Below are 27,373 nucleotides of genomic sequence, written 5' to 3' on the forward strand. Positions count from 1 at the left end.
TAAATGCGTAGCAGGATCGCGTCATCATTATATTCATCATCCTTTGTTTCGCTGGTCTGGCTGTGCGTGTGTGGGTGTTATTTGATTGCGACAGAGCGCAGCAGCAGCCGCCAACAAAGGCATTCAAATTGTATTATTATTTGCCTCGCTTTCGACAACTTGTCCACTGCAATCCGTCCTGCCCTTTATCGTTGTCCTTTGGCGCGTCGGTCGCTCGCCTTTGGGCTAGCGCGATTTAATTGTCTGGCAACTCATTAAAACAGAAACTAACAATCATACGTATTACGAGCAAGGGCTTGTAGAGGCATATCAACATACACATGTCTGTTGTACACACTTCACCTCTAATGGATTTGCATTCAACTCACTCACTTGAGTGACTTGGCTCTGGGCCACACACTTTAGCTGCATTGCTCTACACCAAACTTTCTTTGCCATTGGCGCTGCACAGTGGGCTGAATAGCAGTCGCAAAATAATTTATCTGTTTGCATTTCAAATTATAATTTTTGAAGAACTTAAAATGTCATACATATATCTATGTATAAAAACTTTTATTTTAAAACTCATATTAATCTATTGTTTATTGATTAATGAACTGTTTTTTCGTTCTCAATCAACGATGGTTTGTTTCAAAAACAAAATGGTTTAGAAAAGTAATAAAATGTTGATTGTGGAATCATTCACATTTTCACTCGAATATACTCGTGTGTCGATAATTAAAAGAAAGCTAAAAACAATAAATTTAAATTAAATATCATCGATGCATAAGTATTTTTTAATTACCAAAAACTTATATATACTTAGGAAATGTCTCACAATAAGATGAAACTGCTAAAGAAGTCATAGCAAATGCTTGAAGTTCAGAGGAAACAGGAGAGATTTAAGATGGAATTACATTACTTGAAGGCAACACAATTAGCCGTTACTACTGGCCCAATCGATTCTCACTAAGCTCAGAAAATACACAAAAGAGAATACGTGTTTTGGAATATAATTGCTTGCTACTTCTGATAAGACTCGGTCACATTTATGATAAATTAATAATTTAATATGAGATATAAAAGTTCATTTAAGGTTCAATAAAAGTTAATCACTTTATCGGCTATTGGTAATGGTTTCCAATGCTGCCGTTGCTAGAATAGGCAAAGCTGAATGCTACTTTCGAATTTAAAGTTTCAAAATTAAATAGTTCCAGCTTATGAGCTTTTATTTTAAGTATAAACGCATGAAAAACCAACTAAGTATTAAGAAGAAGAGAGGAAAAAACCCTTTGGCTTTTTGGTGTTCTTCTATTTAGTATGTATTTGGATAGTAAGGTCAAATAGAAATAAGTAAAGTAAAGTAAAGAAATGCGCATCCTGGTTTTAAGGTTCAAGTACAATTTTCACCGTGCAAGATTCACGACCCACTGTGCAGAGGACAATACAAACAAAAAGTATGCAACACATAACGCAGCACTAGGTTTCGAATTACAATACGCACACACACTTGCACACACGCGCGCGCACTTATACATATATGTATATATACAAGTATATAAATATACATACAAATGACTATGGCTATGACTATAACTATGCATGAGTGGATGTGGCATGAAGATGTTCGATTTTAATTGCATTTGCATTTTACTTTTTCTCACACACAGACACACACACACACACTTGTATACTAAAGCACACTTATTGTACATACCCTTCGCATATACACTTGGATTATAAGCCGTAAATTGACACGTTGGCATATTCAAATTGTGCACCATGCCCATCGACATGCGCGAAACAGATGCGCGCTGTAAAGATTGAGGATGGAGGTCAGGATACTGTCAGGACGAAAGCGATGTAAAGTAGACCACAAATCCCTTACCTGATGCGCCTGCACGGCATCCAAGTCGACCAGCGGGCAGGAAGACCGATGCTGCTGCTGAAACTTGGGCTGGTATGGCTCCAGCATTCGTATCTTGCCCCAGCGATTGAAGAACAGCATTATAGCTCCGACCCAGAGCACCAGCACGAGCCCAACAATGAGCACCTCTTCGGTACGAACTATGATTTTGGGGCCTGTAATAAATTAACGAAAGAATTAGTTTAATGAAAAGCTTTGTCTATCATATCCTCAAACTCTGTACTTGTAAGTTATAGGAGTAAATTAGGTTTGTGCGAAGTGAAAAACGCCACAGCCAGAAGAAGGCGTGGCGGCCCCACAAAGTATATACGAGTATATTCTTGATCAGCATGACAAGAAGAGTCGATCTAGCCCTGTCTGTCTGTTCGGCCGTAAGAACACCTAAGTCTCAGAGACTAAATGAGATAGAGACCCAAAATTGCCCTATGTAGGAGTATGTATGCATTACGAGTTTATTTTTTTATTTTTTTGACACAATATTTATTTATTTAGAAAATCATCAAATAGTGCTGTCGATACATATACGAAAACTATGATATTATCATAAAATATTGTAAAATAAAACAAAGATATTTAATAACACAACGTTATAATTTCAACCTAAAAGATTTGTTTATATTTATTTTATTTATATTATTTTTAGAGAACTTAAGCAAAATGAAACTAAATAATAAAGAACTTATACAAATTTTATTTGCCAAACGGCCAGAGAGAAGTCAGAGACTTATTAGACTTAACAAAAACGAAATGAAGATGAAGAAATATCAATAACAAAAAAAGGAGTATAATTAAATTAAGAAGATATTAAATTAAAATTAAAATAATGAAAGGTAAAATATAACTTAAAGCTAAAAGGTTTATTATAATTGTATAATATATCGGAGACTATAAAAGCTAGAGACACAAAATTTTAGTCCTTGATGCTGACATATGAATATGCATTATAGGTGTATGTATACTTCAGAATTATTTGGAAAATGCTTCCAGTTACGAATACCCAGAGGGGTATAATCGATCAAAATATGTCTTTTTAATGTTACAATTTAGTTGCTATTTTTTTTATTTTCTTAAAATTTCTATAATTATTATTCACATAAGTATAGAGTATTTTAAAGTCGGGCCAGCTTACCATAAATTAATTAGCTTTTTGTAAATTATTTTCATTGAATATTTTGCCTGCTGTCAATTCTTAATTTGCAAGAATACCAATATTCGAGAATCGAGTGCATTGCAGTTTTTATAAAAATCTGAAAACAGTCGAATGAAGTCGAATGCAAAAGCTATGCAAATGGAAAAGGATTTCAATGCATTGAGGACCAAATGGCAGCTCGATAAAAAAAACACTAATACTTGTACTCGCTAGATCTACAAACCATTTGTGTTGCATAATAATATTTGGATTAGACTGACGCGTCTCCTGTGGGAACAGTCGCACAATGCTTGGCTTACTTGATGCCTTTGAGGTAAATCCAATTTGGTAATTTTGCGACGCCTTATTTGTTCATGTGCTTGTGTGCGCAGATTTATATGAGTTCCGTGTGATTTGCCTAACCAAACAGTCAACGGAAACGGCAACAACAAATACAGCGACAAGAACATCAATAACAAAAAAAAAAAGACGCCAGCAAGTACAAATGTTTATGTCAAAATGGTATTTATTTTATTTTATATACGGGTATGTACTTTCTTCTTCGCTAATGCCAAGCGGCATGATAAATGCTTGAATTACGTTTGCGTTGTCGTTGCTGCTGTTGTTGTTGTTGTTGTTGGCGTAACACTCGCATACAGTTATAAGCATAATGGATTTGTTTGGATTTTAAATTCGCGCTATACGCAATACTTTACGTGCCACGTGCGACGCATAAATAACGAAAGCCCGATTGAAATGCAATTATCGCAATGCCAGTGAGATATATCCCCCCACTAACGACCACACTTATTGGTACAAATATGAGTAAATCGGTAACAACAGGCGTTGGCCAGAACATATATCTGCAGAAATACTATAGTACATATTATTTTATATTTTATCTTTTGGTGCCCTTAATGCGCCAAAAGCTTCCCTTTGTGCATCATTACAACGAAGATCCATGTGCAGAAAAATCCATACGGAGGATGCAAACCGTTTAATAATACTTTGCTTCATAGAACTATATAAGAACTGTTGAGTGTACGGAACAGATTAGAGGAGTGTAATACAGATAAGTCTGCTAAATAAGTGCCTTCTAACTTATCTTATAGGGAGAACCTAATAGATTTAGCAGATAGCTATTATCGGAAGAGCACAATAGACTCAGCAGATAAAGCTAGGATTTATTTCACTCGATTCTGGTATCATATTCTAGAAATGCATCCATAAATATTCTGCCTGTTTCTATGCATGTTTCCTGTATTTAGCTTCTACCTACCAAATTTTTCCCTACCCTTCCCACATGTTTCTTGGTTAATGTTTTTTCACTAAGGGCTAACCGGTAAGGAAATGAATTTAATCTATATTGACGATGAATACACTGCCTAACGATTAACTGGTTAATTCGAATTGTCAGGACTTCAGGCTTTTTCCTCTTCTTCAATTTATCCCAAATTGCATGCAGCAACAAGAGAACGAAAAAGATCTGAGAATAATTAATTTGATAACTCCTAAACAAGAATCTGGGTTGATGAGATGAACATTTTGCTTAACCTTTTAACCAATTAACCCATTAACTCGTTACTGCCCAGAAACAACCAAACTATCTATTTTATTTTAATTATTTATTTGATCGTGTATAGACAAACGATGTATGGAAATTATTTTGTCAGTCAGTCAGCTACAAGTACTGAAAGAGGCACCTTCCTCTTGGCGGTATGTGTTCACTTTATATTCCTATATTCCCTTCTTTTTTTTTGGTAATATGTAAATGTTTAGTGACTCACCCGTCGCCACATTTGTGCCATTCGTAGCTCCAGTTATGGTTGTAGTCGAGCCGACGTCCTCCTCTTGACTGTTTAAGTAATCATCGGCATTGTTGCCACTGGCGGGCGCCATGGCCGCAGTCTGTTCGATCTCTACGAGGAAATTGGTGCCCATCATGCCGGAGCCCCATTCTGCAAGAAAGCGAAGAATATTGTTAGTGTCAGCGCAATGTAAGCCAAACAGAGCTGAAAAGCCAAAGCCAAGAGCAAAGTCATACCATCCGAGATGCTGCTCGTTGATGTGGCAACTTCCTCGGCGAGCGCCGCCAGTTTGATAACTGCAAATAAAAGACAAAGTGTGGTCTTAGTTGTGGCAATAGTAATAACGAAACTATTCATTTCATTTGGCTTGGCTGGGCATGGCTTGGCTTGGCCTGTCGCCAGCAAGCAACAGGAGGTTGGAGCAAGCAGCCCCTCGGCGATAATTCTTGTGCCCAGTGAAACGCGACAAAGCGCCAGCTGCATAAAAGTTTTCACAGAACTTTCCCCAGCATCGCAAAAGTCGTGGCTGCAACTTACCCTGCAACTCTCAATGCCACCGAAAATATTTTGAAAGCTGTCAACGTCGCCCAAGTCCCCAATGATGTCAATGCCAGCGGCAAGCACGAGTGCATATGCAGATTTCGATTTCAGATGAGTCGCCATCCGTGAGTTGTGGCATGCCAACTGTTGTGAGTGAGTCGAGTGGAATGGTTTTCAGTTCTCGAAAGTTAAGCTTTCTGTGAGTGTACTGATGCAAGCCATATTTCCATTTCCCTACGCGGTTGCTGCTCTGCCTCCTGTCTACGTAACACTACTCTGACCTGGCACCTAAGAACAGATAATACTCCTAGAGCAATTGAATGAGCAATGAAAATATCTTTATAATGCTTATGCAGTTGTATGGAGTTCAGAATAAGTTGAGTTGAACGTGTCATTCAAGTCTTCTTTTTATTTACTTTTATTTTGTTCATTTCATTCTATTTAACAAAATATTCCAATTGAACTATTGATTAAAATAATTTAATCACACTAGCAACACCGAAGAGATGCGATTATGGAAGAATCAATTGAATTAATAAATTGTTTATGCTGAAAAGAGCAATGAAATAAAACAATCAATCATGAACGAAAATAACGCATAATAAATGAAAAAATGACTGTTTACAAAGAACAACTGCAGTTTTCAATAAAATTAACATATATCCGAACTCTGAAGCTACTTGTATATATATATTTTTTAAATATAGTTGACATCCTAAATATATTATTTGTAGAAAATCAGTTGACTGAAATTCTGAATGGCGCTAAAGAACTCTCTTTTTCTATGAAGAAAAAGTGACTGTTAGTCTTAAGTATCAGCTGTTTAAATGAAAGTTATTCTACTATTTGATTTATATTATATGTAGTAAGATGTTTAACAGACGCGGCATACACAATTGACATGCCACAAATGGTTTGTTTTAATTGTTAAATAACAATTTACAAATCATCGCCATCAGTTTTCTAACTGATGTTGAAGCATAATATATTAGTCTGAATTGCATCTAATTCATTTGTTTTAATTTTTGTTCCGGATATATCCAAATCAGTGTTATGCTTTGGTGTAAACTTGAAAGAAGCGTGGAGTGGAGAAAGAATTAATAATAAAATAATAGACTGATAAAAATAAAGATAAAGATTTGATAAAAGTAGGAATGACGAAAGCTCTCTAATTAAATGTTTTTTTTTTTCAATTTAGAAAAATTCCAACTATATTGATTATAATTTTGCGAGATTCAATTATAAATTCAAGTGACAATACGGAGTGCCTAAAAGGCGCAAAGAGAGTTCCTATTCGAGCATAAGCAGTGCCTGTCATGATCAATTTTCCCCCAGACGTTTTCCTTGCCAGTGCACATGGAAAGTGTCCTCAATGTGCCATTGTTGCCATAGCTTTCCCATTTCGGATGACATTTTTCGCATACGTTGCTAAATCCAAGAAGTCTTTGTTGCTTAAACTTGTAAAGTGCTTGGCATCGCTTTTTGCATCGCCCCCCACAGACACATCTACCTACATACATATGTATATATGTACATATATAGTATACTAGGTACATATGTGTGCATGTACTCGTGTGTGTAGGTTTGTTTTGTTTGTGCATGTGCGTTTTCTCCTTGTAATAAACGCATTTGGGAATATGTATGGGAAACTTGGCACTTTTCTCGCGCAGCGCTCAAAGTTTTCTGCTGGCAGTTGAATGGTGAGTATTTGTAGTTGTAGTGCATTAAAAGTTTACGCGGAATGGCTTGAAGAGCAAATGGAGATGGATGTGGCACGGATTGGAGCTCTATATACGATGCAGAAAGGGCGCAAGATTGGGCACGTCTTTGATGTTGTTGTTGTTTATGATTTATGAGTGGCGTGTGAAATCAATAAGCTGCGACTCTGTTGCTGTGTGTGTGTGTGTGTGTGTGTGTGTGTGTGTGTGTGTGTGGCGTGAGATGATAAGCTGCTTCCGCTTAAAGCACTTGCAACACAATAAAGCTAATCTGTGCTACAAACAACGATCACTGGCAAACGAAAAGTTCACTGCTGACATTTAGTTCATGTTTTAAACAAACAAGTGAACAGAAAACAGTCACGCAAATTACAAGAATTGCCAGAAATATTCACTAATCATTGACAAGAACAGCCGCTCGAGGCACACAGTAGTAGTAACAACAACTACAACTACTTGATAAAGAAATTACTGGTAACAGAAATTGCTTGTGGCTGCCACAACCACCAGCAACAACAATAACAACAACAACAACAACTAACAAGCACAATCAGTGACAGGGAAAACATCGGCAACAACAATAACCTCGCACTGATGACAAACAATGCCAGGTACTCCTGCTGCTAGACTGGCCGACTATATAGTAAGCATCCCATGGCTATATTTGTAGCTAACTGTTTGCCCTTTTGCAACTAAATTAAACATTTTAAGATTAAGATTTAAGATAAGAAATCGTATTTAATTTAAAGTTCAAAATAAATGCACACGTGGACCTTAATAAATAATTATCATGGAATATTAAAGCCAACTACAACTGACAGATTTTAGTGCATATTTAATATGCGTATTCAAAATTCAAAACAAACTTATTTAAACCAGTTACAGAAATGTGGATGAACAGAGAACATGGAGGTCGTCTTTATAATTTGCCAACATGGTGGAATTGGTGTCGGTGTCAATAGCATTCTTACACGGATGAATTAAGTAAGCTACCAGCTTTAACAGCTGCATGTGGAAATGTTTAAATCACTAACCACTAACTGGCAACCGCAACTTGCAATGACCGTCATTTTGTGTTAATTAGGCATTGACATGATAACCAACAAAATGTTAATTTGTCTAATTACACGTTTTAAACGTCGCTAAATCTACTCGCATAAAATGAACTCCGCACCCATAACAATGCCTAGGAACATACATGATAGCCACACACTCACACATTCGGGTACCACAGAGCCTTAAATACCTGATTCTTGGGCAAAAGTAAAGCAGAAGTTGTTAAAGAATTTCCAAGAAGTTCTCAAGTGGCGCGAGATAAAAATACGACAGACAACAATTTCCCGGGAATTCATGAATGAAAAGAAAGCAAGGAGCACTAATTTGAAAATTGCAATGCATAAGGAACAAAAACATGAAGACACAAGAAAAAACAACAAGGAAGAACAATAAAAACGAAATTAGGCAGCGCAGTAAAGCAGAGATAGGCGTCGTCTGATGATAGGCAAGGGTAAACGGAAGTGCAGGTACCCTCAACAGGACGAGCGAGTGTGCTTGTGTGTGTCAACCAAATGAGTTGCTCCGGCAGCCATTAAACGCTCATTAAACCAGCCACAAAAATAAAAAAAACAAACAAACAAGCAAGCAAGCAAGCATGCAAATGCATGCATGACAGTTCCATTTCAATTATTACAATACTCAAAATTTAATATTAAATGATATTTTCTGGATTTATAGAAGACTTAAATGCATTTGCTTGAGAACTAACTAAACTTATAAATAATAAATACTGATGAGGCACAAAGTGTTGCACACACACACACACACACACACACACACACACACTGCATGCCATGTTCAGTGGTGCAGAAGGTAAATAAATTTTTAATTTATACACAGAACGGAATTGCCGAGATGCAGAATAATCTGATGACATTTCATTAAAAAACACAACGGGAAAATATAACTAAAAACCCTTTAATAAATCGAGTTATTTAATAATAATTTGGCAAACAGAGTAAGTAGTAATAGAACAAATTATAGTCCTGCTTGCTACTAAGACGATACAAGATCGATTATATAGATTATTTCTATAGTAGTACCATATGCAAATATTTACAGCCGAAACAAATATGGTGTTTTGAACCAATATGGTGTTCGTGAAAATTGGAAATAAAGTGGCCAGCAATATTGAAAAAAAAAGAATATTTTGGCAGATAATAAATATCATGGCTTTTTTAGTTTTTTATGAGAAAGATATGTCAATAAAGTGAGTTGAAAAAAACGTATTTCGTTCGTTATTTAATAATTCTGTATGTACTTATCTATATATCAAAACCAACCAACGAACTAACAGTTTATGAAGGGAAATTTAATTTAACAATTCTTCTGTCCTTAAATATTTCTTAATCATTATTGAAATGTCCATAGCAGAAGAACGATTAAGTTATTTTCACCAATATTAACTTTCTTACTTATTACTTTTGTCCACCATTTTAGATTGATTTAATAATATTCACATCACTTTTTGACAAAATTAGTTAGGTTCATTGAATGAATATAAAACCAAATTATAAGAAATAATTCATTTCAGGAATTTTTGGAATTTTGATATACCCGTACGTACCCAGCAAAAAGTATGTTTTCGATTCTTTTAATGCTACTCTGATAAAAGCGAGCATAAATCAAATTAACATGACATTGACGTACTCGTATGAGTATGCAACCAACTGTGTGTGAAATTGAAATGCGCCTAGCAAAATAAAACAATTTAATTTTGCGTATATAGTAATATAATCGAGTAATGCAATAAACTCGACTGCCTACAACTTTCAAAGTCAATCAAGCAGTCAGGCAAAAACTACAGGCATGACAAACGCAGAGAGCCAAACATATACATATACATATGTACATATTTACTGAGAAACATGAATGCATACTCATATGAATACAAACATGATTCGTTTGTGGCTACATAGTAAAAGTTTAATAATTCATAAGCCAAATCCACAAACACACCCACACATATACACACACATGGTGTGTGGAGCATGAAATAAAAGTAAGAACTACTATTGATTTTGTATGAGAAACTTTGGCAACATGTTCAAGCACAATCGTTTACTTAAGAAGTTAAATGGCTTTGCTTTCATTTAATCAGACGACACTTTACACACACACACACAGACAGACACATACACAAAGCTGCTGAAGGGTCTTTTGCAAAAAGTGTTGCCTAACCAGCAGGCGCACAATAAAAGCAAATGTACTTTAATTTTATGATGCGAACAGCGACAACTAATTCAATTTAAAGCAACCAAAGTGGCCATCACGTAGTGCAAGCATCATAAAAAGAGCAGTCTCATAAAGGGAATGGGAACCACACTCCACACTCCACTCTCCAGAATCCACAATCCGCACTCCATGTGACAGCTGCTGCTTCTGTAATGCGTCACCAGAGCATTGCGTGGCCTTTTGGAAGCTTAATTAATGCTGGTGCTAGTGCTGCTTCTGCTGCTGATTCTGCTCGATTGCTGCTTGAAAATCGATTGTGTTGTTCTGGTGTTAATTGCATGGCAGACGGCAGATAATTGGACACACTCACTGAGAGTCCCACACATCCCATACATAAACCGCTCAGCGCGCACTCCCATGCACACTCGCTCCTACAAGCTCGTCTATTGACACTTTAATATAATCGTTGACAGCAGCACTAATGATGGTCCTGACATTTAAGCACCTTTTTATATGCCACAATATCATTTGCAGCTAGCAGGCTGATTGCGCTCCGCAGCCAAACTCCATTAGGCGTCAATGACAGCGCCGTCAAACTAATGACGCATAATTTTCGCCACTAAACAGTGGTTTAACTCTATGCTCAGTTACTTATATATTTCGAGTAGCTCTAGAGCAAATTTCAAACTCAAATAATCAGAGAAGAAGTTAAAATGCCAACAGTTCATTCATATTTCGTCAACTATATCACTTATTATAAAGTGGTTCCAATGCAAACAAAGCATAACTGATATAAATACATAAATCAGGAGAGTACTTAAGAAAGTATAGAATGTTAATTGCAATTATTTGTATATTTTTCATATTTATTTGCTAAGTAATCTGGACAAGGAATCAAGCATAATTGATATGAATAAATAAATCCGTAGAGTACTTAAAAAAGTATAGCATTGTTATTGCCTCTTATAATAATTAGATTTTCAAAACCAAGGGATTGCATTAAAGAGTTAGCAAGCACTATACCTGTCGTCGTTAAAAAAATATACATGTATGACAGCTAAAATGTGTTCATCACGTACTAAAAAACTGAGGCCTGGCATAGCTCAATGAGCAAACAGGACTCCCATAATGTGAGTTCCTTCCTGAGTATATGAATTCAAAATTATTTGCAGTTTAAAAATTCTGTAAGAGGGGTCAAATCCCAAATCTGCCGGCCGATTTCGCAGCATAAAATTACAAGAAAAAGGTACTAAAAGACTGCAATTTGACGTTTCAAAGCAACTCCAATAAAAATAAATATATTTGTATTAAGGAACATTGAAAGCTCAAGACAACTTGATAGACTTTTGGCCCAGTGTACAGTCGAAAGAGGGGAGGCGGCTTGGACAATTTGCGTTAAATAGCCACACAGCCTAGCTAGTTAAAGTGTGCGCAACTGTACCTGTCATGTAGCGTTGCACAGCTGGACTTTGGGCGAATCCCGTGAGGCTGCACTTGCCACATTTGCCACGCTGGGCAGGGCGGTCTTTAAAGTGCCAAACAATTGAGTCGAGCGCAAAATTAGCGGCTAAGTAGCTTCGCCTTGGCCAACGTTAATGCGAACGCTAACGAGAACAATGACAATGATAGAAATTGCTCTCTGACTATGAGTAGGAGGACGACTTAGGTGCGAGTATGTACACATATGGACAAAGTATTTGCATTTGAAGATGGTCTTTCCCGCGGTAAGCGCGTCCAGCGAGTTTTCCCATCGACTCAACGGAAATACCATTCGAGTTGGGCATTTCCGCGCGCCAAGCACATCAGACACATGATCTTAAGCGCGTCTGGCCGCCAACTTGCCAGCAGTACGGAATATGGAATGGCCCAAACGGATCAACAAGTGATGCCGCTGTCTCGTGTTGGCCAAACTGATTTGAGTAGAGTGACCAGCTCGACATAAAGATTGCTTTCTCCTACCTGCCAGCCGGGTCGTCTCACGTTGTGCTTGTTTGTCCTGCCCTTGCCTCGGTTCAGCCCACCGCGAATGAAAATGCGAACATGAAAGCGCGTTTTATGGTTTTATGGCCAAGGAGTTGCCAAATACACGGAAAATGCTTTTCGTAAACAAAACAACGGGAACTGGAAAACGGGCAATGGACAAACAAAAACATGGCCTGGCAATGGGAATGGGAATATAGAGGGACCTTACGTGGCTGTTTTTTGTTTGTAAACATTTCAGGAAAAGTGAAAAAAAAAAAAACGCTTTGCTACTTTCATTGTTTGTCTCGTCCTCGTCCTCGACCTCAACTCACCTCACATCGACGTTCTGCCTATTCCAGATGTGCATTTTTTTCGTGTCTTGGTGTTGTCTTGTGTGCTCGGACAGATGGCCAACAGGTCATGTTCTTGACTGACTCACTGACTGACTGACTGACTGTTATTTCTGGTAAGCAAACGATAAAAAACGAATTCAAAAATACTTTCACATTTGCTTGGCTTGCACTTGTGCTCTTGTGCACTTTTGGCCACGACGAAGTCACATGCAGGCCAAATCCGAGCAGGATCTGTTCCCTTCACACATCTGACAGCTGGCAGCACTTGACAATTTTGCGTTCGAAGCACGTTCTATCTGTTGATTTCCTTTTCCTTTTTATTGTTACTTCTAAAGTGGCCTTCTTTGCAGCGCACACTGCTACATTTGTTGTAGTTGTAATCGCTCTTGATATTCGTACTTTGAATGCAGCAAATCAATGTCCTTGCGAATTGGCATGAAATTGCGAAAAGGGTGCTGTGGTGCTCTGTTGTGTGCATCTCAGAAGTAGAGTCAGGGCCTGGCGTGGTTACATTTTGTGGGTATGTGACGGTCTTGGTTGTTCATGGCCAAAACTGTGAACCTTCTTGAGCGTAGTAAGTGTGATTGACACACATAGTGGTTAAAGCACTTTCAACACAACTCGTGAGAAGGCACTCAGGCATATACGTGTATACGCATGTAAGTAAGCTTATATTAAAGTTGAATGACACTCGAAACGAAATTCAATAATTCCAATGGATACGAGTAAATTATTGACCAAGGACGTTACACACCTGCACATTACAATTGAGTTGAATCAATATTTCAGAGCATAATAATGCAACTTAGGCGCTTCAGCTCGTATATTATAATGGAATATAATGAAGCAATCAAGGCTTGCTTACTTTAGTTACACACGAGAAAGGCATTAACGCTTTTGTGGCTCTCTTGGAATTCACTTAGCAAGATAAATTCGCAAATTTGTATGACATTTTGCAATAATTATAATTAGAATATTATAAGGAGTATATCCCAATGCTATTCCTAAAACATTAGACTCCTAACTCAATATCTAATAAATCACTGTAGCTGGAGAAACCCTTTTCCTCAATATAAATACCTATGTATATATTTATTTATCGTTCTAAGTAAGTATGCCTCTAACTACTTGGTTTATATATTGCTTTAATCATCCACTGGAAATAATCATGCTTGAGTTCCGAAATCGAAATTGAATAACTCAATAGTCTTTATCTCTGTCCACTTCAGGCTATGGCAGAAGCCAGCACGTTCACTGCAGCATTGTATACGTATTTGGTAAATCAAGCATCTAATCGCGTCCGTGCGTTGTTTGTATGGCTTGTTGGTGTTTATGTTGTTGTTAGTGTTGCTGTAGTTGCCTCCACAGTTGCTGGCACGCTTCAACAAACAAACGCCAGCAACTTCAGCTGCAACTGGCAAGTGCAGGCAACTGCTTCCGTTTCCACACAACCGGATATGGGCGCAAGCGCAGGCGCTTGGACGGACGGGCAGAGCAAGGTAGGGTAGGACAGAGCAAGGCAGGGTAGGGTAGGGTAGGGCAGGCAGTCGCCGCAGGACACACACGCATGTTGCACGATGGCATGAAATCACGTGCCACTGCAACGGCATCTCAGACCCTCGCCATGGCGTGTTGTGCATTTTACTGCCACTTGGCTTTTGAGATGCCTACTGGAATGCGCCTCTCACCCCGCACCCCTCACCCCTTCGTTCATCCCATCCTTTAGCGCAGGCCAGCATGGCCTCCGGTCGCATTACCCCGATTTTCGGCTGAGTGACTTATGCGAGGGGCCTCCACGCTCGTTGGCAAATATTCAAAATATCCATGCGATAGAAAACCCAAAGCCCAAATCCTGAATTCCATTTGTACTTGGAAATATTGTCAAATGGTAGCAGCGAAATGCAGCTTTGTGGCAGTTGAGTTTCGAGAAACGCAAACCAACATAAAATGTACACATACACACAAATATTTGTATGGAGGAAAAGGAAACTTTTTCACACGCAAGGAAATTCCTCGCCGCATTTTAAATTTGTATTTTCCGAGCTGTTACTTTTTGCTCAACTGTGGGAAAATTTCACCCGATTGCGTGTGAAAATGCAACAGCAACAGCAACGGCGAAGGCAACAACAATAAAAACAATTCATACCGGCATAGAGTAGCATTTGCATAAATGGCATAAATGGCGTGCGCAGGAAAAAGGGTAAGTAGTCAAAGGCGAAACCCTTTGACGCGCATAGGCGTAGGCACAGCTGGCCGAATGGTCAAATGGCCAAATGGTTAGATATTCGAATGGTCGAAGGAACGGTCCGACTAGAAGCGGGCGTGGGCGAGCCCAGCATGTGTGTGTGACTAGCAATCAGTATGTTTTACCCACAAAGTGAAAACCCTTCCTACCTCCCCATAATGTGGAATTTTACTAATCATTTATGCAAAAATGCTGAGCCTCGTGGGCCGGCTGTGTGAAATTTTTGATTGGTTAGCACATGCTATCAGTGATGTAAATTGCATGGCCATGTGTGTAAAGGCGGTGCCGGATTAATCTGTGTATGTATCCCTACAATATGCTCAACCATATGGGATATAAAATTACCAACTATTTCAATTATCCGGGGAAATTGTTCCCGCAATGTTCGGCTCATCAAATTATCGCACAATGCTGGTCACAATAATAATAACATACTTGTATAGGTGCAATTTGTTTTCTACAACTTCCTATATCTGAGAATTTAAACCAAATAACAATGTAATCAGTTAAACTGTTAAATTCATATGCTAATTATTTTTTTTTAAGTGTAACTTTGTAACTTTGTATAAGTGTAACAATCGCTTGGAGATGTTAGTAGATTAAACAGCTGTTCAGCAATAAGAATTCAAAAAACTTTAAATTACCCTAGAAACCAAGCGAATTGATTTTCGAATTTAAAGAGGAGTTTCAAACCTCTTGAAAATTCAATTGTAATAGTTAATTACAAGAATTTATTAATTTAATAATTAATATTGCCAGTTTTATAAGAAAACTTATGACTTTAATTTGAAATTAAATGAAACAGCATTCTAAGAATGTTTTTTGTGTTGACAAATTCCAAAGTTGAGTTTTTTTGCATTGAGATCTGATAGGTTGGATAGGTAGGAAAGAAGACGAACAGGTGGGATTTAATTAAGAAAATGCGTTTTTACAAGCAGCTGTGTATGAGCTTTAAAGATTTGGCAAATAAATTAAAGATTGGTTGATTGTTAAATTTAAATTGTAAACTACCACTAACGATAAATAAGAGCTGACTCGATATGCAGCATATTTCCAAAAGTACTGCTGGTGTTTGCAAAACAAAGCAAGCTGCTAATGGAACATTAAAAGAAACCCCTAACTATCTCCAACTATTTTATATAATCACTATTGACGGTCAACCTAACCTAACCTAATAAATAATTAATAATAAAAAAACAGAGAGCTGTGTCTGTTGCGAATATTCAGCTATCAATACTATTTTTAATTTGCATTGATTCATTCAACTGCTAATTTTTCAAAGAAAAAACTTATTGAATTTTCAACAAGCAACTTGGCTGAAAAAAAAAACAAACAAACAAACAACATTCAGTTCTTGGGGCAGAGGGATAAATGGTAATTTGCATTTCGCAATCAAAAACATGGCACAAAAGCTGGCTGGCAATTGGATGTGGTAAGGAAGACTCAATTTCGCCTCTTGGCCACTGTTATTTCAATTACTTACTTCACATGCCAATTTCCGTTCGGAATTGCATTTGCAATTACATTAACAATGCAATTGGGATTTCAATGGCAACACTTTTTGCAACACAAAGCAGCCTTGGCCAAATTGGCATGAAATGAGTGTAGCACTCGAAATGAATAGCAAATCTTCACAGCTGGCAGGACGCTAAAGGTGAACTCCATTCAGAAACTTGGCACAAAGAAGTGCTGCGAATTAGCGTGAATTTCAGCATCGAGCAACAGAGCAACAGAGATTGCAACAGCTGCACAGATGGCTCATCACCCTCGGCTTCACTTTCATTTTTAGCAACCAGCAGCAGCAACATCATCACCAACACGTTCATGTCGCACTTGTCGCAGCTGGGCGATGTGGCTGGGCTGTGGCTATGGCTCTGACTGCGGCTCTGCCGGCGTTAAAGGCGTCCCAGCTGCTGCGCCATGGCGTCCCGCAACAAAATAATGAACAATAGCCCAGGGCAGAGGAAAAGCGCCGCACAATCAAAATGCGAAAGCAAACGCACACCATTCTGCGTCCTGGCCGAGGTCAAGCAATGGCCACACAACAAGGACAAACAGCTAACGAGGGCCAAAGGCAGTCATCATCGTCCCAAATATTGCTGCTTGTCTGCTGCCTTGCTTGCTTCCTCGCTATGTTGCTTGGCTTTAGTTGATTTTGTCTCAGCGAGTGCTCTAAAAAGATTCAACATTTAAGCGGAAAATTATTGTTTTGATGTTGTCGTTGCCGTTGCCGTTGCCATTTCCGTTGCTTTTGCTTTTGCTTTTGCTTGTGCAGTGGTTATAAAGTTATTCTATTGGGCTGGACACTGCGACTGACCTTCAAGCCATTGCATACTCCTCGGAAATTTCCCAACGCATTCATGAATAGCGGTGGGCAGCGATCGAGCATGCCTGCGAATATTAAGTATACGCCATGCTGACCTGCATCCTATCCTTTTTTTGTTGTTCGACTAGGGCTTTGCGTAATTGTTGGAAGGGTGAAATAAAAAAAATATCAGAACACAGGCCGAGCTAAGACTGATTGAACTGATAGACAAACTTCGAGGCTGGGCGCAGGTAATGGTGTTGACGTGCATCCTGCGCTGCACACGTGCGACAGAGCCGGCGAGATTTTTGCAAATTGCGGCCATAAAACCAAAGATTGTAGTTCGTGAAATTCTCAAAACCCAAATCGCGTAGCGCGGATTAGCGCAGGTAAGTGGCGGTCCTCCGAGCGCTAAGGTAAGCCGAGTCGAGGAAAGTGTCGACGCGATTCCAGGAACCGCAAAAATGGCGACGACTACCTGCCTGGAGCCGCAGCTATATAAGATACGGCTGCACGGCAGGGACAGCAGACAGTCATCATTTGAGCATAGTCGCGAGAGGTTTAATATTAACACGAGAACAAGAACGAAAACCAACTAGATAGCAAAATGGGTTGCTGTGCCAGCAATGTGAAATTGGAAAAGTCGGGCAAACGTGCCATCGATTTGAATGCCTCATTGAATAGCGTCTACTTGGCCGCCACACCATCTCCACGTAGTGGTTCGAAACGGAGCTACAGCAGCCGGCGAAGCAGCGGCAACAGCACCTGCACCAGCGGATTGGGTAGCGCCTGCACAACGCCCAGTCGTCGCAGCATTTGGAGTCGGAGCAGCACGCCACGTCCAAAGCCCAATCTGATGGCCAATCAACAACGCTCCATATGCGACGATTTTGCCGAGCAGGCCATGCTGGAGGGGGAGCTGGAACGCTCCTGTGGCTACTTCACATGCAGCAGCGCCGCCTCCACGCCCAGCAAATCATCGACAGCATCCAGTAGCACGTCGGCATGTCTGCGACGCACGCAGGACATGGAAGCGGATATGGACACGGACGGCGGCAGTATGGCCAGCGAGAGCTGCGACATGCCTGCTGTCAGCAATCTGGAGTGGGAGATGTACATGATGACGCATGCCCAGTGCATCATGCCCAAGACATCGTCCCCCATCTCTTTGCGGCGGGATGCCACCTTCGAGATCGATGCCCCAACTCTGCCCTCCAAGTCCTACCACAAGTGGCGCAACTATTTGCAGAGCACTCCAGCTCACATGCTGCACAATGTGACGCACATTCCGGAGGCCATAGCGGGCCACTTCTGTCCGACGGATTTTCCCGCCTTCAGCGATCTTGACGAAATGGAGAGCGCGGCCAAGCGCTACAAAGTCGACCCTACCGAAGATCTGTGTACAACATCCCAATTGCTGGCCGGCTACACACACACCATGACCACCGACCTGTAGATTGTAGAGTGTCGGGAGTAAAAAGTGGAAAATAGAGAATGCTGAGTGCGTCGCAACAGAGCAGCTCCGCTTGGTACGGAGCGGCTTCAGGTTGCAGATCGAGATGAAGACGGGTATGGGGATGTAGGCAGTGGCAACAGGTGTGCCAGTCGTCCGTCATCCACCGTCCTGGCATTCAGTCAGTCTGGCATTCAGTCAATGTATACAACTTTTGTAAATATTTCCGCTTCGGTTCGTGTAAATACTTATGAAAAGTTCAAGCAACAATCAACCACGTCAGGACAAAGGGGCGAACTACGAGTACACCAACAATTTTCACGACAACAACAACAACACCAATGACAACATGTTGCTGACGACGGCAGACCAATCGATCGAATTTTTCCAATTGCCAAGCAATTTCCAATGCAATTATTCAACTCGTGAAAAATATGTTCTTCTTTGGTTTAATTTTTAAGCTAATTTTTTTTTTTTTGTATTTCTCTGCTACATTCCAAATGACATTTTTTATGTAAGACAATAATTTATAATTAGCACATATGAATAAAGCATATTTATACAAATTTGTATATAAAAGAGAAACGTAAATGCATTTCAATTATGTTTTGGGCAGCGAGGACCAAGTGTGAGCCAACAGGCTGTTCGACACTTTGCTGGCATTATTAATTAAAACAGACCCACAAGGCCGCAAAATTATAACCACAGCAGCAGCAACTACAACAGCAACAACAATAACAACAGCAATAACTTTCATTCGCATTAGGCAACTCGTTACAATTCTGTGTGGCTGCCTTTTCGGATGGCAGACCGCACCTGAAATAATTTACCGCCTGTTCCTGGCCCTGATTTGATCTCAGGTTCGGGCTCGTCTCGAGGCCCGGCCAGGGGTCGTGTGTTGGCGTGTCGGACGGGACCGGACCGGACCGGACCGTGCCAGCAATCAAAGGCAGTAAATTGAATGTTGGCTTTGCTTTTGGTCACGGCATTGATTTTATTTTATGAAATGTAACAACATACGAAATGAAGGGCTTCGCGAGTGCGGCCATTTAATGGGTGTCGATTGAAATATAGACATTTGAAAATAAAATACATGCCTTAAAATGCTGACCGGTGAGTGTTTCAGCCAACTTGGCCAAACCTAAATAGCCGAACTAAGCTGGGCATTAATGAAAATAAATTAAATACTATACATGCAGTTGAAAGGCTTTAACGATGCTTTGCAATAGTTAAAAGATTAATACCAACATGGATTTATGTCTGTGCAGGTAATTGAGAATTCATTTAGGTGCAGATAAGCCTGCGGCATTAAATATCTGAAAAGCCAAATAGATCAAAAAACAATTAATACCTAACAAGAAACAACTTGACTTCTAAATTCTCTACTGTCTTTGTAATTACTAAAAGGGTCGCATAATGAATTAGTATGATCTGGAAAATTCACGACTCTCTAAATGTTAATCAAAATCAGTTTACTTTATCATTCGTTATTAAAATTCGTTTAGAGAAAGCATAACCAAAAATCGTATTTATTCCATTTTTAAAATGTGTTAACTACAGTCATACTTATATGGCTTTTAAAGAAATTATCGGTGCAAAAATCAATGTTAATACCACAACCTTTTTTGTTTATGAAAAAACTCTACAAAACTTTGTATTCAAATCAAGAAAGTTTTTTTTTTATTAGAGTACTGTAGCGGGGAAAAGTGTGGGTTTGTGGGTTGTGTTTTGTGAAGAGCCACTGCGATTTACTACCCAATGCATAATTTTTGAAAGGAGAGGCGTTACCAAATGAAGTTAAAATAGATAAGCTGAAGCTTTGTCGGACCAATTTGGAAATGCCAATTTACCTTGGGTTTTTTCATCAAAAATTATTTGCATATTAGAATCAAAAGAAAGACATTAGTATTTTCTTGCTAAATGCTTATTAACAATATACAAACAAATGCTATTCATTTGAAAATATAATCGTGGTAGTCGAATCACGTTAGCATTTTATTTGACATTTCATTAGCGCGGGCAGAGATGTCGGATACTTACTCGTACTGATTTAGCATATAACTTTTCATCTAGTAATGAAGATGGCACAAAAGGACTTATCTTTATGTACTCGTATTGCTCAAACTTTGCCGCTGTTCTAGAAGGTTTCCCACATGTATATGTATGTATGTATATGTATGATTGTGGATCATGCAAATGAGGCCATAGGCTTCCAAGGGAGTGGAAAACAATTTACACAATGCAGCAATCAAAAGTGACTATCAAAGTTTTAACCTTTGATGTCAACGGACTGGTGTGGCCGTCTAACGACTGTCTGCCCAAGTAAAAGGCACAAAAGTTCAAAGTTGTTCACAGCCAGAACACACCAAAGAGATAGATCGTAGAGATAGAATATAGAGAGAGATAGAGAAGAGATAGATAGAGAATCGATAGAGAGAGAGAGGTATATAGAGAGAGCTATAAGATATATAGACTAGATATATATATATATATATATTATATAGAGATATAATGATATATATATATATATATATATATATATATATATATATATATATATATTAGTTGCAAGTGTATGTGTTTGTGTCTCTCTGCATGTGTTTTGCGGCCGAGGCATACATACATTTACATAATTACAATATAAATTGCCAATTGTTGCCATCGTGTGAGGCGGTTGGTCCATGCGGGTTGTCCTTCTCCGCCGCAGACAAAACTAATTAGCTAACGGCGCCCCAAAACGGCTTAATGTTATAGCCTACCAATATTATATTATTTCGTTGAATTAAGATCTATTCTATTAAGATCAATTTCTAACACCTTCCCCGATTGGCTGGCAAGTATGTGCATTTGGCCATCCTGTTGCTGGCATATTGCATTTTTTGCTGTTGTTTGTGGAGTGTGGGCCTGCCGGCCCATTAATTATTGCTTATTAATTCTATAATTATAAATTTATAGGCACGTTTAAAACAAACAGCATTGAGGGAAGAGCCGTGCACAGCACGCAAATTACTCGAATTATTATAATTGTGAGATACACAATTAGGGGATTCTGGGGCAGACCCAGCCCGCACATATTCATTTGTAATTGCCAGACTCTTGTGTAATCAAATTATCAAATTCGATTTGGCCGCATATTAAGCCGTTTTGGGGCGCCGTTAGCTAATTAGTTTTGTCTGCGGCGGAGAAGGACAACCCGCATGGACCAACCGCCTCACACGATGGCAACAATTGGCAATTTATATTGTAATTATGTAAATGTATGTATGCCTCGGCCGCAAAACACATGCAGAGAGACACAAACACATACACTTGCAACTAATATATATATATATATATATATATATATATATATATATATATATATATATGGACCAACCGCCTCACACGATGGCAACAATTGGCAATTTATATTGTAATTATGTAAATGTATGTATGCCTCGGCCGCAAAACACATGCAGAGAGACACAAACACATACACTTGCAACTAATATATATATATATATATATATATATATATATATATATATATATATATATGGACCAACCGCCTCACACGATGGCAACAATTGGCAATTTATATTGTAATTATGTAAATGTATGTATGCCTCGGCCGCAAAACACATGCAGAGAGACACAAACACATACACTTGCAACTAATATATATATATATATATATATATATATATATATATATATATATATATATTAGTTGCAAGTGTATGTGTTTGTGTCTCTCTGCATGTGTTTTGCGGCCGAGGCATACATACATTTACATAATTACAATATAAATTGCCAATTGTTGCCATCGTGTGAGGCGGTTGGTCCATGCGGGTTGTCCTTCTCCGCCGCAGACAAAACTAATTAGCTAACGGCGCCCCAAAACGGCTTAATATGCGGCCAAATCGAATTTGATAATTTGATTACACAAGAGTCTGGCAATTACAAATGAATATGTGCGGGCTGGGTCTGCCCCAGAATCCCCTAATTGTGTATCTCACAATTATAATAATTCGAGTAATTTGCGTGCTGTGCACGGCTCTTCCCTCAATGCTGTTTGTTTTAAACGTGCCTATAAATTTATAATTATAGAATTAATAAGCAATAATTAATGGGCCGGCAGGCCCACACTCCACAAACAACAGCAAAAAATGCAATATGCCAGCAACAGGATGGCCAGATGCACATACTTGCCAGCCAATCGGGGAAGGTGTTAGAAATTGATCTTAATAGAATAGATCTTAATTCAACGAAATAATATAATATTGGTAGGCTATAACATAATTTCTACTTGTAATTCGCAATCAATTTAAACACGCACGCACTTATATATAAATATAAATGACTAGCTCTACCAACATCTACATCAATCTCTGTTGTAAACTATTTGAAATATGTGCTGGAAATCGAAATAATATTAAGGCAAGCAATGCATGTTCCATCACAAATCGGCCAAGATATGGAATGAGTGTAAGGGTATTTAAACATCGGCGCATTCGCTATTCCACATTTGTAGAGTTATACTCTTTTTTGTTTTGTTCAAGTGACCATGAATATTTAATGGTTGCCCAAACAACTACAAAGCAGCAGAGACTTTATAAACAAAACTGCAGCTAACAATAATACCAACTACGAGTATATACTAAGTAGTACAGCAATGATAACAACAATAATGCATTTCATTCTTCAAAAATTTAAAATGTGTACTATTGATTTTCTCATTTTTGTGTTGCCATTAAAAGTTCTCCTTATCCGCACGACAGCAGACTTCAAGCCCACATCAAGTGCCTGTCGCTTAGTACGTCCCTGTCTCCCCCTTTCCATTAATGCTTGTTACAGGTAACTCGCTAGTAATACCTGTAAGTAAAGGCCACCATGTCGTAGTCGTAGTTTTCCTTGTTATCGTCATCACTAGTGCCCGTTGCCCTTTGCCCGTTGCCTTCGTTGTCGTCGTCATAGCCATAGTCATCATTGCTGACAAGGCACTTGGTTTTCAATTGACATTTTAGCCCACTTGCATGCGAGTATGGCCAATAATAATAATAATGGCCCAGCGACAGGCATCTGGCAAGCTCTGCCAGCTCTGCCAGCTCAGTTCAGCTCAGCTGACGTTGTGGGGACTCGGACGACTTGCATTTTTGAGTTGCAACAACGACAATTTACCCATAATTGTGTGCCATGCAATTGTTCCATCAATCAATGTGCATGCTGAAAGTACTACAAAAAACTCCGGTCAAGTCATGGGTGGGAAGTCGCGTGAAAGTTCAGCTAACAAATGTTGACCACGTATGCATACTATACATCGGGAATATAGATTTCCCTATAGTTACCACTCATCATTAGCCCTCTGCATTAGTTTTTTTTTTTTTGTGAAAATATTTTCTTTCCTATGTCTAGAGTCTCGTTTATGTTCTATTTAATGTACTGTATATTTCCGATAAAAGGATGTTCACTCACCGCGCATTAGTGGTTGCGGATAATATTCTTGTTCGGAAAATTAATTATTAAAATGCTTTTAGCCGCGAACAGAACTATCAAAACAAGAGCACAGCTGCATTTTTGCACATTCTCAAACGTAATTTGGGATCAAAAATGTTGATACGTGGCTAAGCAATAGAAAAACAAAATATTGTGAAATTATTATATTAAATTTTGTATTAAAATAAACTCCCTTTAGGTGAAAACCCTTCACCCCGAGTTTCTCCAGCTTGTTGGGCTTATTCCCCACTGTTTATCATTTTATAGACAATTTTCATAAATGCTACAAATTTAGTCAGTCGATTGCGAGATCGAAAGTGCACTATAAAGGGCGATATTATGGTGAGCATATTTTAAAAGTCTAGATATATTAATCATACTATAAGAATTATACGACCGAACTAACACGCTATCTTTACTTTTGACTATTATTTATTTATTTATATATTTATTTAAAAATATAAGCTAACATGCAGTTTATATACATTACTACATTGTAGCATTGATTATTTAATTGTATTAGATATAATAATATTTTTTAGCAGGGATTTGCATCCGGTTTATGTCTCTGCTTATGTGTCGAGTGCGGACTTGAAGGCGAACTGAAAACCAAATCAAGTTTGGTTCCTTTATGTACAGGACACACAAAGAAATTAATCAAGTGATTCGATTTTATATTATTCTGACTATTCAGACTAGTTTGAACAACTGCAGGGATATGCAGCAGCTGCATTTGTTATGATGCGCGTGCTTGAACTGAACTTTTCAGACTTGTCTGTAAACTAGCTTTTGACCGGACTAGTACGATGGCATTTATGTATATTTAGCTATATTTACCATCCCAACCAAATTAAATTAAAGAAGTTAGTAGTACCAATGTTTCATTGTTATTGCTTACTCACTTCAGAAAGCAGCGGTATAAGCGATATTAATTTTTCAACTTTAATGTTTTTCACCACCGATCAACAAGAATCAAAAGTTAAATATTAGTTGTAAGTCTTTCTTTTTGTATCGTGTTATTCTACTCAACAGCTCGAATATGTAATGTCTTAAAAAAAAAACATGTTAAAATTATAGTATCTATTAGCAACCAACTCACGTAAGGGTCTTTGCATACCTTTTCGTAATTTTGATTATGAAGAAATTGCAAACAAATTACTAGACATTCAAAACTTCCCTAACTACATTTAATGGAACTTTTCGCGTAATTACTTCGCATACTAACAAAATTCCATTTATCGATCATTTTCTCTTTTGTTCGGATACAATGCCCATTTTAAAGTCGGCATAAAACTGATTCTAAGCAACATACATTTAAATTGGCCCCTCTTACAAATTTGTTTAAAAGTAGTTAATAATTTAAAACTAGCAAAGAACGAAAAATGTTTTACACAAAACGCTAAAGGCCTATATAGCGAGTGTTTAATTAGTAAGTTTTTATTTTGAAATTATGTGTTAACTCTAATAAGTAAAAAGTAATAGTAATACATTTTTATAATTTTTTTAGAAAGCTTAAGAAAGTTCCAGAAGATATATGTGTTTTGTAGACTTTTATAAGCAATTTAAAACAAATAGCATGTGAAAATGTGTATTGAAATTGATTTTTTTTATATTTATTTTATAACTATGACGACTTCTTGCTCATCCCAACAAACGAGAGGAATGGATCAAATACTTTAGAAAAGGTTCGACGCGAAGAATCAATAAAAATTGGGATTGCTATTGTTTTGAAAGGATCTATGAAGCTACATCCGTAAAACCACACTTTGTGTGGTTTGGGGCAATCTAACGATTTTGGCATTATTTAACGATGGATTTTTTACGAATTCCATGGTTCACGAAATTTGCGTTACTTAAAGCTGTTCGCAATCAGCCTTTCAAAATAAAAAATTATTGTAAGTAGCTCGTTCAAAACTATACTTATTAGAAAGCGTTAGAGCTAAGACTTTATTTGGAGACTTTCGAATTATTGAAGAGCAGACTGAATCAAATCAAATGTGCCCGATGTTTGGTAAAGGCGGGAAATATATTCGTTCGTGGCAACTACTTATTCCAGCTTGCGTCATTGCAACGCATGTAGAAAATGTGTGTGAAAATTGCTGTACATTTGTCGCACAAGTCCCCAGACACACGGGGCATGTAATTGTCACCTGTGCGCCGCTAGTTTCGCACACACGCCTGTGCATACATCAAAGCGGAGCCGGAGCTGTTGAATCGGGCTAAAGGAGACCAGCCCAGTGTGTCCCAGGCTGTAGGCTATAATTTAGTGACAACAATGCCAAATGAGCGGCACTATTTGCACCTGCCAGCCGGCGCTCGAGGGCACAAGTTAATAGCGTAAGTTTTGTACCAAAACTTTTGCATGGCCAAAGGACAAGGCGTACACGTGACAAGAAGCGACTTTGTGGTGCTCTGTGGTGGGCGTGGCACTCGGCGGGTAAGGCTTCATTGATTCGGAGCAAAAAAATGTTCAGTAATATCTTCCGGGCTTAGAGGGACGGAGCGCAGATTTAACAGTTTAATGTGCAGATAATTTCTATAAGCGTGCAAAACTTTTTGCGACAGCTACTTGTTTATGTCTATGTGTGTGTGAGTTAGAGATGTGCATGGGCGGGCTTTTTTCTGCCCGACACGACACGGCCTCATTTAAAAACAAATATTTTTTGTGACACGGCCCAAGGCAGGACGGGTTTAAGAATATTAAATTTATAATGAAGAAGTTATTTCTTTCACTTTAATATCTGTAACTTATAAATAAACGAACTATTTCCTGTTGATAATAGATAATTTAGTGTATGGTTGATAATCAGTTTTAATACTAATATATTATTATACCCTGTACCCGTAGGGTAAAAAGGGTATATTAGGTTTGTGCAAAGTATGTAACATACAGAAGGAAGCATCTCCGACCCCATGAAGTATATATATTCTTGATCAGCATGACGAGAGAAATCGATCTAGACATGTCCGTCCGTCTGTCCGTCCGTCTGTCCGTCCGTCTGGATGAACGCAAGGATCTCAGAAACTATAAAAGCTGGAATAACCAAAGTTGGCATCCAGAATCTCCTAGGTCCGAGTAAGGACGAGTTTATTTTATTTTTTGGAATTTTCCCCCCCTTCCCCCGCTACAGAATTTCGTCAATAGCGTCCACATTTCAAATGCTACCTAAACCAAACTTTGCACACATAATTTATATATAATTGTCTACTACTATTTTATTCAATTCGGTCAATTCTAAGAAAAGTTA

General features: G+C 38.4%; 2 protein-coding genes across 2 annotated transcripts in view; one reads left to right on the top strand and one right to left on the bottom strand.

Moving 5' to 3' along the window:
• LOC115626875 overlaps positions 1 to 27,373 on the bottom strand; it is a 66,910-nt gene that overhangs the window by 1,306 nt on the left and 38,231 nt on the right. The window contains exons 2-5 of the mRNA XM_030522386.1: positions 5,080 to 5,139; positions 4,823 to 4,993; positions 1,868 to 2,061; positions 1,697 to 1,793 (exon numbers count right to left, since the gene is read on the bottom strand). Of these exons, the coding sequence (XP_030378246.1) occupies positions 1,697 to 1,793; positions 1,868 to 2,061; positions 4,823 to 4,993; positions 5,080 to 5,139 (522 nt within the window). The remainder of the gene's footprint in view (positions 1 to 1,696; positions 1,794 to 1,867; positions 2,062 to 4,822; positions 4,994 to 5,079; positions 5,140 to 27,373) is intronic.
• On the top strand, positions 17,805 to 18,653 carry LOC115626874. Its single transcript, XM_030522385.1, has one exon. It carries the CDS (start codon positions 17,805 to 17,807, stop codon positions 18,651 to 18,653), a length of 849 nt encoding a protein of 282 aa, XP_030378245.1.

The sequence above is a fragment of the Scaptodrosophila lebanonensis genome, unplaced genomic scaffold, assembly GCF_003285725.1.
Source record: "Scaptodrosophila lebanonensis strain 11010-0011.00,11010-0021.00 unplaced genomic scaffold, SlebRS2 tig00000089-arrow-pilon, whole genome shotgun sequence".
Classification (NCBI taxonomy): Eukaryota; Metazoa; Arthropoda; class Insecta; order Diptera; family Drosophilidae; genus Scaptodrosophila; species Scaptodrosophila lebanonensis.

Coding starts and splice junctions, on each gene's coding strand:
- LOC115626874 (XM_030522385.1), top strand. CDS start 17,805: ATGGGTTGCTGTGCCAGCAATGTGAAATTGGAAAAGTCGGGCAAACGT.